At 41.3% G+C, this 18,712-nt stretch overlaps 1 protein-coding gene across 1 annotated transcript in view; it reads left to right on the forward strand.

Annotated features, from left to right (window-relative positions):
- CDC42SE2 (CDC42 small effector 2) overlaps positions 1–18,712 on the forward strand; it is a 117,465-nt gene that overhangs the window by 56,902 nt on the left and 41,851 nt on the right. Inside the window, exon 2 of the mRNA XM_073344880.1 lies at positions 14,761–15,102. Within this exon, the coding sequence (XP_073200981.1) occupies positions 15,049–15,102 (54 nt within the window). The 5' untranslated portion in view covers positions 14,761–15,048. The remainder of the gene's footprint in view (positions 1–14,760; positions 15,103–18,712) is intronic.

Here is an 18,712-nt window from a genome sequence, read left to right on the forward strand (position 1 = left end):
GCCTTTAACTACTTTATGGCTTCCTCTGACATACCATCATTTACATGATGTGAGAGCCCAACCTTTCTCCCTATACTTTCTTTCTAGCACTCTGTCCCTACTCCTTTTGCAGTCCTCTTTTCTCTCCTGTTAAGTTTCCCTACAGTATACATTCCCTACTGTAACTGAACACTTACATACTGAAGGCAATAACCAGGTTTAATACCCTGCAATGTTACAGGGTAGATACCTCTGTCAATAAACAGACCTTTTAGTACTGAATGGAAATGCAAAACTTAGTAATCTTCAGTATCCTCCCCTGTGAGCCGATTTTAGGGTTGTGTTGCTTCCATTAAAATTTGAGATTTTTCTGAAAGGAATGTAAGCATGAAAATAGATTGTCAGGGTTGTTAAAAGAAAGTCAGAATGGGGGAAAATTGCCTTGGTTTGGAATTGGCCATAAGAGATTAATAATAAAAAAGTACTATTATGTGCATATCCACTGCACCATTTTACATCATTTGCTTTTGAGCCAAAAAGTTTCAAACATGTTCAGAATAACTAGCCATGAAGGGCTAAATCCCTGGCAAATTTGAAGATCAAAGTGTTTTCAAAGTACACAAATGTCTGTGAAAGTCTAAGTATTCCTTTGAAATTTTGAGTACAAAACTAAGAATTGGCTATAGATAATCAGTACTCCCCATCCACAAACACTTTCTCACCCAACTTACTAGTGAATCCCGAAATCCACCTAAGGAACATAAGTCATATCTGTCAAAACAAAAACCACCAACAAACAGACAAAAGGTGTGATACTGCAAATACGCTCATGTTTAACCTTACTCATATGGATAAAGGGGAGAACGTGGAAATGGTTGCACAATTGGGTCCTAAATTGGGCAGAAAAATTCCTAAGGGCAGAAAAATTTTAAAGGTAATCTAAACTTAGCTGAATCTCTTTCCCAAATTTTTCATTCCTGGGTTGAGACTAAATTTAAGAAATTTCAAGCAAAAAGCTATTATGAGAATGTTATAAGGAAGTGAAGGGGAGGGTTTAGGGCTCTTAAAACCTTTGTTTATGGTGAATGTGTTTTCATGTGATCCAGCAGAGTAACTTGCAACTCAGGTTCCTCAGGATCTGAGAGAGTAAATGATTTGCAGATTTTGTTTTAATGTAGTACTAATTACCTTTTAGGAGTCAAAGTCCCATAGATACATGCATAAAACTCCTGCTAACTTCAATGGGGGTTCTGCGTCTGAGTGGAGAACTTGGCATTCAGAACAGCTCCAGTAAATATTCTTATTGCCTCCCGTCATAGTTCTCAGAAAAATTTATGGCCTTTGGAAAATCTTTGGTTTTGATGAAGGTATGGAATGTTCTGTCCTGTACTGGTAAACAAAGTTCAAGTGATGATGAGTGACATTCCCCTTTGTTGTCCAAAGTGTACTGTAATGGGGTGTGGGGACAGTCTTAAGTAAATGTATAGATTTGAGAAGACAAGTTGAGATTTAGTATGTAGCTGCATAATTGGATTGCTAGATATCGATCAAAAGAGCAGCAAACCTTAGTCTCCCTCCAAAAATAGGCACATTACTTAGTCCACCTTAACTATCTATCAGCTGAGCAGCAAGAGGAAAGTATGTAGGTGTAGTGTCAGTTTCAGAGTGAAAAACATTGGGGGAGAAGATTTTTTTACTAACTTTTTTTTATTAAATATTTTAAAATATAAATACAGAAAATATAACAAACTGTACATAAACTTCTCATAATATATTAACCATCTGCCACCTAACTGTAGCTATATGTGAAACGTTGAATTATGTGTGTCATATGAAATGGTTAAAATATAAATCCATGTTTTGTATTACACAATTTTCGGACAAACAAATTGGTTTATAAAAATCCAACTAGTTCAAGAAAAACTATTAAGATAAAATAAAGAACAGAAGCAAAGTTCAGAAGAGGGGTTTAGAGATGGAGAGGGAAGGAGGTGGGCATAGAGATGGGGAGGAAGTAAGTGGGGGGAGGCTCTGGCATTTAATAGGCTCATTCAGATTCTTCCAGGAAAGCATCCCATATCTATGAGAATTTTGCTTGGGTTTTCTTTCCATAGTGGTCACTGTTTGGATTACCATTTTTGTAGTAGCAGTCTTTCAGCAATTATTAGTGGTCTGCTTAGCCAAAGTTTTTCAGATTTATTCAGCTTCCAATTCATATCCATTAAATTTAAAATTACATGTTTAGCTTGTAACACAATTTTATTTGGTAGGCAAAAGTTGACACTGCAATTAAGCTTTGCCAAAACATAGAGGTAGAGGAGTATTCCCACAGCATATGGGTTAAATTAGCACCTGTTGAATCACAGTCCCAACATTTGTCTGACTTAGTGGCACCTGTTTGAGTTCGAAGAGGGGTCAAATGCCTCCTCCATATGATTTTCCACTTAATTAATCATAAATGGAGGTTCAAGGAACAGTTTGGAACACTGGCTAAAATTTGTTTCCACCAGTTAGCAGAGAATATTGGTCTAGTTCCTCCTCCCATTTCTTTTTTAGAAAATCTGTATTTAATTCAAATTTGCTGGCCAAATGTGCATATAGTGTTGCCATCGGTTTTAGCAATCTGGGTAATATTTGGAGAAATGAAAGCAGTCCAGGTGGGTCAGGAGTAGCTCAGGCATTAGGGCGAAACAGTTGAGAGATGGTATGTTTAAGCTGGATATGTTGCCACTCCTTAGTCTCTAGACCAGTGCTCACCAACCTGTCAATTGCGATCAACAGGTCAATCCTGAGGACTCTCCCAGTTGATTGCGATCTCCAGCAGCATAGCGGGGGTGCTGGTAAGGCAGGCTCCCAGCCTGCCGCGGCCCCACACCGCTCCCAGAAGCGGCCAGCATGCCCCCGGGGGGAGGGGTAAGAGATCTCCAAGCGCTGCTCCAGCCTGCAAGCACTGCCAGCGCAGCTCCCATTGGCCGGGAACGGGGAACTGTGGCCAATGAGAGCTTTGGGGGCAGTGCCTGTAGAGAGGGACAGCGTGCAGAGCCACGTGCCCCTCCTCACCGCCCAGGGGCTGCAGAATCGCATTGGCCCCTTCTGGGAGTGGTGTGGAGCAGGCATGAAACCTGCCTTAGCCTCGCTGCGCCACCAACCGGGAGCCACCCACAATAAGTGCCAGCCGGTGGGATACCTCACCTGAGCCCCATCCTGGAGCCAGCACCCCATTCCCCCTCCTACACCCCAAACCTCCTGAACCCCAATCCCCAGCCCTGAGTCCCATCGAAGAGCCAGCACCCATACCCCCTCCTGCACCCCAAACCCCAGCCCTGACCCCATGACCCCCACCCCTCCCAGAACCAGCACTCTGTATTCCGTCTGCACTCCAACACTCTGCCCCAGCCCGGAGCCCCCTCCTGCTCCCAAACACCCTCCCAGAGCTTGCACCCCTCGCTCCCTCCTACACCCCAATCCCCTGCTCCAGGCTCAGCCCAGACCCTCCTCCCACACTGTAAACTAATCTTTCTTTTAATATTGTAAAAGGGAGGAAGGTATAATTTCCAATAGATGGACTGATGGTCAAGGTCCCCTTCCTAATCCAATCTGGCCAGATGATGGGGTTGCCTGCTATACAGAGTTTTGAGTTACCCCAGAGAGAGGCCTTGGTATGTAGAAAGCGGTGATTTTTAAATTTAGTAGACATTGTACATGAAGTATTTCTGGCTACCACACTAGCTGGTAATTGTTCTTTAGGGAATTGATGATAGTATGAATGAAGCACATTGGAAAGGGTTAAAGGATCAATCAATTCTGCTTTCAGCTGGAGCCACTCTACAGCATGCGGAATTGAGCCACTCTATTGCTTGGCTTAGAGTTACTGTCTGATGGTAAAGTTTAAAGTTGGGGAATCTAAAAGCACCTGTTTGGACGAGGAGCTGTAATCTTTGTAAGGAGATTCTGCATTTGTTACCAGCAACCCTCATTGTGAGAGAAGATTTAACGCGCCCCCCCGCCACTCCCTCTCTCCCCACACACTTTAGAATTACAAATAAGTTTTAACTTTTATTTCAATAAAATGAGGAGGACTTGTGTTCTGAGGTGAAATGTGGGAGGACCTTGTTTTAAAAAATAAGTATTTGAGCTGCAGAATGTGGCATGTTGTTGTGGGGGTGAATATGGGGCTCCCTCCTGGCATAGAACAGTAGAATAGAATATTTCAGAATTCTTCAGAGCTAAGGGTATTCCGGGTACCCCAAGGACAAAAGTAGCATTAATGAGATCTGATGAATTCTTAGTCTTTCATAAAATCAATATTGGACATTTCTGTGAGGCTGCTGCCTCTTAATTTATACTGTGGGTTTTGAAGATCGCCAGGGAACACCTTGTTGAATCATAGAATATCAGAGTTGGAAGGGACCTCTGGAGGTCATCTAGTCCAACCCCCTGCCCAGAGCAGGACCAATCCCCAACTAAATCATCCCAGCCAGGGCTTTGTCAAGCCTGACTTTAAAAACTTCTAAGGAAGAGGATTCCACCACCTCCCTAGGTAACGCATTCCAGTGTTTCACCACCCTCCTAGTGAAAAAGTTTTTCCTAATATCCAATCTAAATCTCCCCCACTGCAACTTGACACCATTACTCCTTGTCCTATCATCTGCTATCACTGAGAATAGTCTAGATCTATCCTCTTTGGATCCACCTTTCAGGTAGTTAAAAGCAGCTATCAAATCCCCCCTCATTCTTCTCTTCCATAGACTAAACAATCCCAGTTCCCTCAGCCTCTCCTCATAAATCATGTGTTCCAGACCCCTAATAATTTTTGTTGCCCTTCGCTGGACTCTCTCCAGTTTTTCCACATCCTTCTTGTAGTGTGTGCCCCAAAACTGGACACAGTACTCCAGATGAGGCCTCACCAGTGTCGAACAGAGGGGAACGATCACATCCCTCGATCTGCTGGCAATGCCCCTACTTATACACCCCAAAATGCCATTGGCCTTCTTGGCAACAAAGGCACACTATTGACTCATATCCAGCTTCTCGTCCACTGTCACCCCTAGGTCCTTCTCTGCAGAACTGGTGCCTAGCCATTCGGTCCCTAGTCTGTAGAGGTGCATTGGATTCTTCCGTCCTAAGTGCATGAACACACTGAAAGAAGTAATGTTGTTAATGTTCTGTGTTGGTCTGGTAGTATTCTCTTGCATTCAGACTTCCAGATGGAGGAATTATGTTCCTAGAATTTACTTCTAGGTTTTGCTCAGACTCTTGCACCAAATAATGTCAGTAGCGGTCTAAGCAAAAAATGTGTGTGTTTTTATAAGAGCATTGTTATTGCAAGTAGGGCTCTATGTGCTGAGTGCTGTAGAGCTATGTAGGAAGACAGTCCTGCCCTGAAAAGCTTGACTGAAAAGACAAAGAGTATGAGGTAGGCCCTCATGGTACAAGTAGATTGGCTAGGGCAGTAAGTGGCACATGGCTTATTACTTCCATTCTTTAATATATAAACTGTCTCCAGAAGTCCCTCTGTCTAGCTATTCTTAAGTCCTCCTCTTTTTTTCTTCTCTCCTCCCCTCCAACCTCTCCTTTTGTGTTCCTTCTTTCTATCTGTCCTTGATACAATCATGCCCTTCTTCCTTACTTCCCATTTCATCTTCTCCTTCAGAGATCATGAGTTGAGTGGGAGAGTTACTACATGTGAGGATTAACCCCCCAAAACAACTGTCCAATCAGGAGAGTCATGAAAGTGTTTTGAGTGATTTAAAGCATCTCAAGATACTAATGGGGTCTGCAGGGGGAAGGGCATTGAGCCATCATCTCCTGCTCCCTCCAGAGAGTCTCTGGTCAGTTGGAGGAGGTGGTTCTTCTGGTCTAGTGTGTAAGTTTGCAGGTCATTGCGGTTGACCTTCATTGCCTCTTCTGCCCCTCTTGTTGCCCACCTTCAGCCCTGATTTTGTGTACTTGGAAACTATTTGGGAAAATGGTAAATTTAATTTTGCTTTTGAAATAAGGTTGTAGTAGACAATGAGCTGTGATAAAATGAATATAATCTTGCAAACAAGTGACTAGATTAGAGCTCTTGGGGAATGCTAATATTTTTGGGTGGCTGCAGAGGGTCTTTAAATGACCTAACAGCGTAGCATAGCATGCCTTTTACTTCATGATATTTACTTATCAAAAGCAACACGTTTGATTTAAGCAGATTGGTCAGGCACCCCCAGTTGGCAGACTTCCCAGCTTCCTTGCTGGGTAGTCCTCATTGCAGTTATCAAACAACTTTGACTTCCAAACCCACCAGTACCCAGATGGGATGGATAGCGTAGACATGACAAGAACACAAATATTTAAAATGGAGCTTCCTTTCCAATGACTGTATCTTTGTGCAACCTGAGCATGAACTTAATTGTTAACAAATTCATTGTCCCATAAACGACTTAAGTATAAAATAATATTGTTGACAACTTTGTAGATATGTAAATGTTCTTTTAAAATAACATTGTGGGCCTTGGTATCAGGGGAGGCTAGTTACTGCAGGTGCTATTATCCTATCTGAATTTAATTTTTCTTCCTGTGGTTTACTGCGCTTTGTATCTGCTGCTAGCAATCATCAAATAGCCCGATTACCACACTTCCTGTTTGAAGCTTCAGCGAAGAAAATACAGCCAGAGGGTAAGGAAGATTGACCCATGAAGGGAGCCTATTAAAGTGTTTTAAAGTGAGGAGGCAGTTCTTACACTGTAATTACAGAACAACTTGCTTTCTTCAAACCCTCCCCTCCCACTGTCAGCGTATATTGTATTCCTATTCAGGTAATTTAAGATTAACACTGATTAGCCCCCTTTCTATGAAGAGTCCTGGAGAGCCTGAAAGGAGAACTTTTTTCTTTTAAAATTTCTTTCTCAAGGTTTATCAAAGTTCAGTAAAGTTAATAATACTGTTTTAATAAGTTAAACCTCTGCTCATACTCCTAATTGCCACACCTTGCTCTACCCACTAATTGTCTGTGACATTTTATTTCAGCAGTTTAAATTTAAGATTGCAGTGTAACAATTCTGAGTCGTAGTTTCACTTTTGCATTTGATCAGCCATAGAACTCACTTTGAAACAGTGAAAATCTCCTTAGTACTTCAATTTGTGAAAAACAAAATAGATCTGTATATCTAGGGATCCTCATCCCTTAGTACTGTTTAATTAAATTCAACACGAAAGGCAAAATAAAGTTTAAGTACGATACTTTTAATGCTGATTGAGAGACAGTTTGTGTGACACTGTTCTATATGTTCTCTTTAACCCTCAATTGTATTCTTCAACTAAACCTTACAAAAGACGTTAGTGGGCTATAGTAATAAAGTGTATGGTGTTCCTTTAGTAAGGCTCTTGTTAAGTTGGTAGTGGGGGCAAGATGAGGATATAGTCTGTCTCATTTGGAGTTTCATTACCCAGCTGCTCAACTAGAACAGCACTGGGAAATTATGTAAGATCAAAAATTTAGGTTTTTTTTTTTTTAAAGCAGTCATCTTGAACTGCATGCTTCAGTCTTGTTTAAGAGGATAAGCTAGTGGGGCCCCAGTAATCTGGGAGGTCTAGACAGACAAATGCAGCAATATGTAATGTGGTTTGCTACTCTCACAATACCGCATTAAGGGCTTGATGCTGTGAAAGTGCAGAGCGCTACCTGTGAGGTGCTGAGTGTCTAAATCCCCATTAAGCATGTTACTTTTAGGGTGCTTGGCACCTCACAGGATCAGGCCTAGGTACTTTCACATGAGATCATGATTTATATAATTACCTGATTGGTAGCTGTAGGTATAATCAGTACCCTTCATATTTAAACCAATAATCAACAAAAGAACAACTTACTCTCCTTGTTTGAATTAGTTCTTAAACAGGGTTCCAGAGGAAGTTAAGAGGACTCTGCGGAGTATATCATTATTGCTAGCTAGAAGGTTGATGTCTCTTTTGCCACCTGCTTAATTGAATTTTTTCCATTTTACACAGGCTCTTTGTGCCTTGCCCTACATAATAATCAAACCACAATAAAAGTCATTTGTTTTACAGGGCAGTGCGTATAAAATTCCAGCTTTTAACAAATAGCCATCTTTATTTACTTTATTTTCTGGTAACCTAATTTTAAAAATGAGATAATTAAAATGCTACAACATTCAACATACAACATTCAGTTGTTTCAAGACATAGAAATTATTTCTAAAGGGAAAAGAAAGGAAAAGTTCTTCTCACGTGGAGAGGAAGCAGAAAAAAAGGGGTTCTTGGCACTGTTATATGCTATACAAGAATGATGGTCTTTGTAGGCTCACTGTAATGTAACTTATACTTTGAGGTTCAATTGTTTAGTGGGTTTTGTTTGCAGACAAAAATAAATGTTTGGATTTGGGGGTGAGAGGAGCGAATTTCACAAGCTTTGCAACCCAGAACAGAATTTCAGACGAACGCAAGCATGTCCAAGCTTTGTGGATTGTTCCCAGGTCTTCAACTGACTGCAGCACTTCAACCTGCAAAAAGTTGGAAGAGCATTCTAGGTATTAGCATGCAAATAAGACTATGAGCTGCGGAAGAATTTCCCTATATGTGTGGGTTTAGATTTAACCAGGGATTGAAAATTGAACCACTGTAATAACAGGAACTTAATATATTCAGTTCTGGACCTGTGCCAAAAAAGCTCTGTTAGACTGAGGGAGTAGTGACACTCTATGGTCTGATACTTGGAGCTTCCAGGGATACAGATGAATGTTATACCATTGCTAGGGAAAAGGGAAACCCAACAATACAGTTCCACAGGGTATTTATTTCTAGGTCTAGTAAAGGGATCTTAAACACAAATCACCACGAGGGCCACATGAGAACTAGTACATTGACCCGAGGGCCGCATCAGTTACACCTTTTCATACAAAGATACAAAAGCCCCACACACACACACACACGCACACATACACACACTCTTCCCCTGACTCTGTCCCCACTCCACCCCTTCCATGAGGCCCTGCCCCTGCCCTGCCTCTTCCCACCCTTTCCCTACCCCCATTCCAACTCCTTCCCCAAATCCCTGCCCCGGCCCAGCCCTTTCTCTGCCTCCTCCTCCCTCCCTCTTGGAAAGCCCTAAGCGGGAGGTGCTGGGAGGTAGGCGGAGGAGCGGGGACATGGTGCACTCGGGGGGGGGGGGGGGACGGTGGCGGTGGCGGGGGGGCAGAGGGCGGGGGTTAAGGGGAGCTATAGCGGGATACAGGAAATAACTCTGTGGGCTGTGTGTTTGAGACCTCTGCTCTAGTAGGTAATGATACATCAGGCCTTGTAATATTGTCACAGATTATCAGCTAGCTTTTCCCATTTCAGTTCTAACATAGTCTTAGTAGTTAGTATCATCTGAGTTGCAAGAGCTAGAAACCAATGCCTTTCTTCACCTCTGAGCAACTTGGAATCCCAGCTTCTAAACAGTATACAGCATTAAGCTTTAATTGTAGATGTTTGCTGGGTACTGTCACAGAGCTAAACAAGAGTCAGAAGTGCCATACCTAACAAATTAACCATATTCTGGTTGCAAAAAAAAAAAAAAATTGTGGCAGTACTGGATATGAAGAATTCTGGAAACAAAGTGGGATGCTTCCTGGGATTAGAGTTATGAGAACAAACTGAGGGTGGAATTTTCAAAATTTCTCTGTGCTGGCCTAATTCTGTTCACATTGAAGTCAATGGAAGTTTTACTATTGACTCCAAGGGGAGCAGAGTTAGGCCCATGCCGTGAACTTTTGAAAATCCCAATCTAAAAGGTCTGAGTGTGCCGTGAGTGTACTTGGAGTTGACTTTTAAAAAACTGCTTCATTGAAGTCTTTTGGTATTTTTAAAATTTTAATCTAGTGAAATTTTACTGTCATTTATATTATACAGCCTAAGTACTTGAGTCATTCTGTTAATTCTTCCATTTGCATCAGTGCATAAAATAATGGTAGAACAAACATTTCTTCAGATCAGCAACAATGACAATTCTGGGGAATGCATAAAGTCAACTCTGCAGTGAAGGCTTATGAACTAATTTCTTTTATTTCTTTGTTTTGGGGGCAGCCAGCTGTCATGGAAACTTGCTGTTTCTTGACTAGTTGGTAGTTGATCCACATTCACCTGGCTATATTTGTAGATCTGTAGCTTAGTGTCTTGATTATGTCTCCTTGAGAGATCAAAACAGCTAATGCACATCTGGACTTCATTGTTGTTGTTCTAGCATAATGTAATATCTTGAGGCAGAATGGTGTTTGTTTTCTTAAGAAGCATTTTTTCTCTAGTGAAAATATTCCATGTTTGCACTGCCTCAGTTCCTCCTTTTGAAATCCCTTAGTCTGCTAAAAGATTTACAAGTTTTTTTTTATTTTTATTTTTTAAAAAAAGCAAAATTGCTTGTTGTCCATAGTGTTGGCAGTGGATTGAGGGAACATAAGTACATAAGAAGGTCCATCTAGCCCAGTATCCTGTCTTCTGACAGTGGCCAGTGCCAGGTGCCCCCGAGGGAATGAACAGAACAGGTAATCATCAAATGATCCATCCCCTGTCGCTCATTCTCAGCTTCTGGCAAACAGAGGCTAGGGACACCATTCTTGGTCATCCTGACTAATAGCCATTGATGGGCCTATCCTCCATTAATTTATCTAGTTCTTTTTTGAACCCTGTTATGGTCTTGGCCTTCACAACATCCTCTGACAAGGAGTTCCATAGGTTGACTGTGCATTGTGTGAAGAAATACTTCCTTTTATTTGTTTTAAACCTGCTGCCTATTAATTTCATTAGGTGACCCCTAGTTCTTGTACTATGAGAAGTAGTAAACAACAATTCCTTATTCACTTTCTCTATACCAGTCATGATTTTATAGACCTCAATCATATCTCCCTTTAGCTGTCTCTTTTCCAAGCTGAAAAGTCCCAGTCTTATTAATCTCTCCTCATACGGAAGCCATTCCATACCCCTAATAATTTTTGTTGCCCTTTGCTGAACCATTTCCAATTCCAATATACCTTTTTTGAGATGAGGCGACCACATCTACACACAGTATTCAAGATGTGGGCTTACCATGGATTTATATAGAGGCAACATGATATTTTCTGTCCTATTATCTGTCCCTTTCTTAATTATTCCCAGCGTTCTATTTGCTTTTTTAACTGCTGCTGCACATTGAGTGGATGTTTTCAGAGAACTATCCACATGGATTCCAAGATCTTTCTTGGGTGGTAACAGCTAATTTAGACCCCATCATTTTATATGCATAGTTGGAATTATGCTTTCCAATGTGCATTACTTTGCATTTATCAACATGCAATTTCATCTGCCATTTTGTTGCCCAGTCACCCAGTTTTGAGAGATCCTTTTGTAGCTCTTCGCATCCTGCCTGGGTCTTAACTATCTTTAGTAATTTTGTATCGTCTGCAAATTTTGCCACCTCACAGTTTACCCCTTTTTCCAGAAGGGCTGGTAGAATACCTTTTCCATTTTATCCTAATTCTGGGGTGGTTAAATGTAGGTCTGGTCTATACTAAAAAGGTAGGTTGACTGAGCTATGTTGCTCGGGGATGTGAAAATCCATACCTTTGAGAAATGTAGTTAAGCCCACCTAACCACTAGTGTAGACCTTGCTAGGGCGACAGAAGAATTCTTCCATTAACCTAGCTACCACCTCTCAGGGAGGTGGCTTACAGCTGTGCCGCTGTAGCGTTTCAAGTGTAGTCAAGCCTATCGTCAAGTACAGGGGCTGTCAATTTTGTTAGTAGCTTCTTCAAATCAAAAATATAGAAATTAGTGTTATTACCAGGGGTGCAAGTCGGGTAGTAACCTCCAGTACACAGTACCAGCAAGAGATTTTTAGCAGGTGTGGGGTACCAGAAAGACTTGGGGCTAGCCCCTGCCCCTCTGGGGAGAGGGGCTGCACTAGGGAGGACATTCATTCTTTACATGGATTTAACAGCACAATACATATGCTAACAAACTTAAACAAAGGCTTTATTTAAGTTTGTTAGCATATGCACTGTGCAGTTAAATTGGTCAGGAGTCCTCAAGAGGGGAGGGATGGGGGGATGGAAGCTGTTTAAACCGTGTTTTTATTCTGTTTCTCCCCATTGGTCTGAATTATCCATGACATCCATACTGCATCACATCAAGTCCAAATCATTAGAGGAATGCCTCTGCTTGCACTGACCAGAGGATGTTTGGAGTCTGATGTCAGCCCAGTTCTGCAGCCTGATGGGAATCAGGTGTTGTCCCCAGTGTACCTAGAATTCTTCTTTGCAGCCAAACTAGTCTAACATGCATTTTGTGAACTGGAACTGGAGCAGCAAAACAATGAAAACAAATGCTCCATTTTCCAGCTTTGTGGGTGAGAGAACTATAAGTGAAGATTATAATGCCGGACACTGACAGCCTTAAACCAGCCAGCTGCCTCAGGAATCTGCCAAGAACTTCGCTGAAAATGTGTTCCTCATCTTAGCAACGGAGCTAAGACTTATCACACATCTCTCCACCTTTATTTGAATGAAGCTTCTTCTGATCTGACAGCTAAGGCATTGTCAGTTTCATCCAGAACAATTTACAAACTTGGAACCTAATCCTGTAAACCCTTAATCATTTGATCAATCCCATTGAAGACAATGGGATTATTTGCATGACTATGGTCCTTTTTTGTGGACTGGTAGGAGTTTCAGGAGTCTGTTCCTTTAAAGGAAGTTGAATCCCGCGTTGAAATGCGATGTTTGGGTACAATACCATTATAGGTACTGACTTCCCCTCTGTCTGGTGGGTGCTCGACCCCTCCCTTCTGCCTCTTCCTGCCCCTGGCTCACTCCACCCCCATTCTACCCCTTCCCCAAAGTCTCCACCCAATCCCGCCTTTTCCCACCCTAGCTCCACCCCCTTCCTGCCCCTATTCCACCCCCTTCTCCCAAGTATCCACCCCTGCCCTGCCTCTTCTCCACCTCCTCCCCTGAGCACACCACGTCCTCACTATGCCCCCTCTGTCCCATCATCAGGGGGAGTTCGGCTGTTGGTGGGGGCGGAGCACCCGCTAATTTCCCCATGGGTGCTCCAGCCCCAGAGAACCCACAGAGTTGGCACCTGTGAATAACATAATGCAGTTTAGGGTACAGTTCTACTTAAAATTTGTCTTTTAATAAATCATACATGTGTTGAAATGGCTCCTCACCCAACTCCCATATTCCTATAAACAGACTGAAATACTACATATTTGGGGGGAAAGTGAGTAGTTAAGCATGTTGATGTTTGTATCAAAGGGGGATGTCAGAGGGGACGGGGAGAGTGTGGGGGTCCTGGGCTGGGGAGGGGCAGGGAGGAGTCATATGGGAGGTCACATGCCCCCCCCTTGTGTCCCTCCCATGAGTGCAGTACCGCCAAGAAATGATTTCTCCTTCTACTACTGCTTATTACTATAGTTTCTGTTCCTTAGAATGACATTCTTGTACATGAACACAAATATCTAATTACCTTTGCTGGAGACAAATTTCGTGACATCTAAGTTCCTTGCAAAATTGGAATGCATAAATTTAGACCGTCAGTTCATCAGGATAGAATCTCCTTTCTTTCTTTGTACTTTGTCTAGCCCAATGAGTCCCAAACTTATTTGAAATCTCTAGGTAATGCAGTAGTTTAAATAGTAATGTACAGCAGTTTGCATGTTAGATTTCCATAAATGGATTAAACCATTTATATAGTCAGTATTTAAATTTTAAAAAATTAATTGTGTAACTTTATAAATTTTATAATCATTTAATTTTCCATTTATATACAAAATAAGGATAAGACAGATTGTGAATGGAATGACCACAGTAAAATCACCAGGGAATTACTTGGGGGGCAAAGGATGGAGACTTCAGGTTAAAGGTTAAACAAAAATTAAAAAAAAAAACCACTCTATAGTTCAGCAAAAGAATGGCTGGAATTTAATGTGTCAGTTGTTCCACACTAGGAGTTTGTGTTTTAAGAAGACAGCCCCACATTTCACATGTTTTTTCCCATTATGAATGGAATTGTATATGGAGCATCAGGGTAGAGGGGAGGGAAAGAAAAGTATTTGTGTTGATGGAATTTGTGCCTTATTAGCTTCAGTTTATTGGTAACTTTTTTTTTTTTTCAGAATTAGAAAAGGGTGACTTGGATAGCAAGGTCCCCATCAGCATTACAAAAACAACTGTCAGGGCAACCAGTTACAACATACTTAAAATTTGCACCCCCAGCATCTTAACTGGCTGTAACTGGGCCTAATCTGAGTGTGCTTGGAACAAATTATTGCTTTTATTGAATATTGCTTTTATTTTATTTATTTTAAAAGCTGGTGGGAGGAGATGTCAGAAGGTAGATATCCCTCTGAAGTTTTGTCCTTTTCTCCTATGACTCTGATCGGAACTTCCTTTATTTATTTATTTATTTATTTATTTATTTTTGCTTAAGGGGCTTGGAAGGGAGAATGGGCAGCCAAAAGAAAAAAGATGGCTAATGAACGTTCTCCGAGTCAGGACTATTCCTAAGTGTAGATTCTGGTTACGTTATCTGTAATTTTATTACAAGAAGTCATGCAATCCTTGTACTACTTGAGGCTCTGCCTTACACAATTTTTAGTGGTGTGTCTGTAGAAAAAAAATGTGATTGAAATAAGTGTGCATCTTTTGGGTTCATATATGTGATTCATGGTTTAAATATTTGTTAGGGCCTCTCGGCTGTATATTCTGAAATCTGTCAGTTTAAAAAGACCTGTTTTCTTTCTTACTGACGTGACACACTTTTCTCTTTCAGGTTATTGCCTTTAGAATAAGGACCAAGAGACCATTTATACATGCTTCTTTGGTGCTTGGACTAACGCATTCGGAGAGAAGTCTCTTTTACATCTTTGCCACAAACTTGATTATCCCAGGACTTAACTGCCATTGAGAAAAGTTCACAACAGAAGAAAAACCTTTTCCACTTTCGGTCCGTTACACAGTAGTTGAGCTAAGGAACTTTCTACGTGGAGGCTCTATAGCAGAGATTTGGAATTTTGCTGCTTGCTCTTATCCTCTGTGTTCACACGTCAGACTGTAAACAATGAGTGAGTTCTGGTTGTGTTTCAACTGCTGTATTGCAGAACAGCCTCAGCCTGTAAGTATGAATCTCTGCATTGTTTCTGTATGTAATCAAGTATATTGTTCTTCTTTTTTTTAATTCGTACATTTGACTAAGCTCAGTGAAAATGAAAAAAATCATCTAGCATCTCTGTTTAGCTGTGCTGTAGAAATAATCATATCTATTTCAGGCTGACGTGGCTATTTTGATTTGCAAAGATACTAAGGAAGTTGGAGGTAGAGGGAGCAATACAACAAAGGGCCCAAATGAAATGGATGGAAAATTGGAAATATAAAAATCCAGCTTCAGCTTGTTTTATTGCTATTTTAGGCTAAGTTGAAGATGGGGTTGGGTGAGGTTGAGGGAAGGGAATATTTATATTTAGAAATCAAGTGGGAATTCCAATCCTGACCCACTGAAATCAATGGCAAAACTCCCTTTTTTTGCCATTTACTTCAATTGTAAGGTTAGGATTTCACCAGTGTTTAGCTGCCACTCTGAAGGATTTTTTGATGACATCTTGAGAGAATGTGTATTACAATCAGTTAACTTGATTTGCACCACCATCATTTCAGTTTTGCTAGAAGGAGGAATGGATGTGATAATGGCTAAGTAAAGCATGAAGGAATACAAGACAGAAGCAATTCAAAGCGTCATGCCCGGAAGACAAAATAAACTATCTAATACTATTAATCAGGAAAAGACAGGGTACCCAGATGTACCACACGAATTTATTAAAATGCTGAAACAGTAGAGAAGTGTTGGGTTTTTTTTTCTTTTTCATATTGAGACTCAAGAAATAGACTTAGGGCCTCTGCTACCAGGCACTGGATCCAATACTCTTGTGCTTCTGGGAGAAAACCTACCTATCATGCAGGTAAAGTAGGCCAGGAATTCGATTAGCAGTTCTGGAGATGTCTTCACAACTACACCTGGGAAGATCAATCCTGTTGAGCAGTGCATCCAGATCAGTTCAAGTAGTGATGTACAGAAAGGAGAATTCTTTATCCCAGTCAATATGTGGGAGACAGTACAGCGAACGCAGGAGAGTATATTTGAATTAGAAGTAATAAAAGAACCACAAAGTGATGCAGCTCACAATAACGCAGAGAATTTGGTTTTGTATTGACTTAAGGAATGTCAAAGCCACTGAAAAGCGTAATGCCTACTTGCTTTTTTGAGACTGTCAGGAATAGTAATTGCAAAAAGATTGAAAGCAAAAAGAATCCTGAAGTATCAGTAAACTTAACTATTTAAACCTCCTTGGTGCACATTATAAATGTAACTTACTGTCATTTTTAATGAAACAGAGTTGTGGGAGGAGTTCATATCTCAGATACCAACATGGGGAGTTAAAATTCCTCTAATGTGGAATGAATACCTTGCAGTCTTTCAAGACTTGCTGTGTCAGTATCCTAATGACTTACATAGTTTGAAGACAAAATGTGTTAATAGGATTAATGATGTGCGAGTTGTGATGGCATTCTGGAATTAAGAGAATTAATACACCCTTAGGATATATAGTACAATTCCATATAGCTTGCAGACTCTTTGCATTTTTTTAATTTTATAAATAACAGTAGAAACCAAAAATGTTTCACTTGTTTTTAGGAGCTGTAGATAGCTGATTTTCTAATGATTATAATTTTATGCTACAATAATGTTACTGTATGGGAGTGCAAAATGAAATGTTACAGCTAACATAATACATTAGTACTACAGTTCTTAATTTGTGGGTCATGATCCCCAATAAAGTATAGAGATTATAGTTCAGAGCCGAATAGGGGCTGCAAGCCTTCACCCACTCCTGTCTCTGATGTGGATTTGCTCAGTAACTTGCGCTCCTCCTTCCTCTCCCTGACCCCCAAGATACAAGTAGCACCCTATAAAGCATTTCACTTGTTCCTGAAGTGCTGCATTTCAAGGGTTGAAGGACCTGGCTGGCACATATGTGTACAATAAGAGCTTTTGCAAAGGATTTTGCGTGTGACTGAGAAGTAGTTTTGTGTGACTGCATGTGGGCTGATAGTATTGTTGTAGTTCGTAAGAGACCTAGAGCTCTTAAATTCCAGTTCTATCTGTGTTCCTCTTCTGTCTAAATGTGACTGAAATTTCAGGTTGCAGAATTTAAGTAAATTATTAACATTATACCAAAAAAAAAAAAAAAGACAAATCTAAATCAATCCCTTTTTCATTCTGGGCAGGTAAATACAATGACTTCTCTAAACTTCTTAAAATAATTTCTTTGAAAACTGGGAATGATTCTCAGTGCACATAAAACTACTTTGTCTCACTAGAGCCCAACACACATTAAAAGCATGAATATGTCACTCTTACTCATGGTTAAGTAGTAACTCATTCTGCAAGCAGCCCTCGTGGAATCCATGGAAGTACTTGCATTGTGACGGTACTGTTCAATGTAAGGGCGGCAGAACTAGGCCCCAGAATGTGCTGCTCCTGCAGCAGAGCCTCCTGTGGGATGGGTTTCAGCAACTGAGTCACTTTGTTGGCTTCAGTCTGTGCCTGCCGCTGGCTCCCATCACTCCCCATGCTGGGTTCTGAGGCCAGCAGGGCACCATCCCAGCTGACCAGCACAGTGCCCAGAACCCAGTCAAGTTCCTCCTAAAATGAGGAAGTCAGCAAGTTGTCTGAGGTGTGTTTCTGGTTCCTGTACTCAGTCTTGAGGTGCTTAATCAGATCTCTGTACTGGTCATCAGTCTGGTATATTTGCAGCGTTGCCAGCTTCTTCACTATTTGCTGGTATTCCTGGTCATTCCTAGTACTCTAACGGAAGTCCACTGTTCTGCTGGCCTCACACCAAAGGATCAGCAAAATCTGCCTCTGTTCCAGTGACCATGAAGCAGTGTGCTGCAAAGGCTTGTCTTGTTAAGCCTCCATTGCAAACACAAGGCTGCTGATGGTGTGTTTGCATTTCAGTGGTCAGAAGACAATGGAAGACTTAGCGCTGATTCACTGAGCTGCTGCAATACACAAAGGAGGGATGCTTCTGTTTTCATTGGCCTCAATTTGAGGATTCTTGGGATAGGGAGGATGTAGATAGTTGGCCCATGGGATTGTGGGATACTTTTTATTGGACTCTTGAGGGCCCCAGTTGGCGGGGGAGGTAGCAGGCGAGGAGGGTGGCTGCATCGTTACTGCAAAGCAATAGGGCTTGAATCCTGGTTTGGACCCTCAGTACCCGCAGGTTTCTACAACTCTATGGCCAAGCCCGAGTCTGAGTGATTTGTGTGTAGATTGAAGAGGGGTTTGGGCTAAAGCTCTAGTCTGAGCCTGGACTTATGTTGCAGTGTAGATATATCCTTAGTGAACAACACACTGTGAAGTTCCTGTGTCCCATGAGACAGCTGGAATATATCAGTTGTGCTGCCCTCAACCATCGTATCGAATGTAGTGCTAAATTCTAATCTAATATGTATAACTCTGAGCTAGCACAATAGCGTTTTTGTATTTTGAATTATGTAGTAATGCACATGCTATTCGGTGGTGGTTAAAATTTGGTTCTTAGAAATTGACTAAGGGTACGTGAACAAATTCCCCGGCTTCTGAATTGCAGTGATCTAACATACAAGAGATTTTTCTGGCCCTATGCCCTATTGTTGGTATATTTACACATTAAGACTATTGC

Source organism: Lepidochelys kempii, chromosome 5 (assembly GCF_965140265.1).
Source record: "Lepidochelys kempii isolate rLepKem1 chromosome 5, rLepKem1.hap2, whole genome shotgun sequence".
Taxonomy (NCBI): Eukaryota; Metazoa; Chordata; order Testudines; family Cheloniidae; genus Lepidochelys; species Lepidochelys kempii.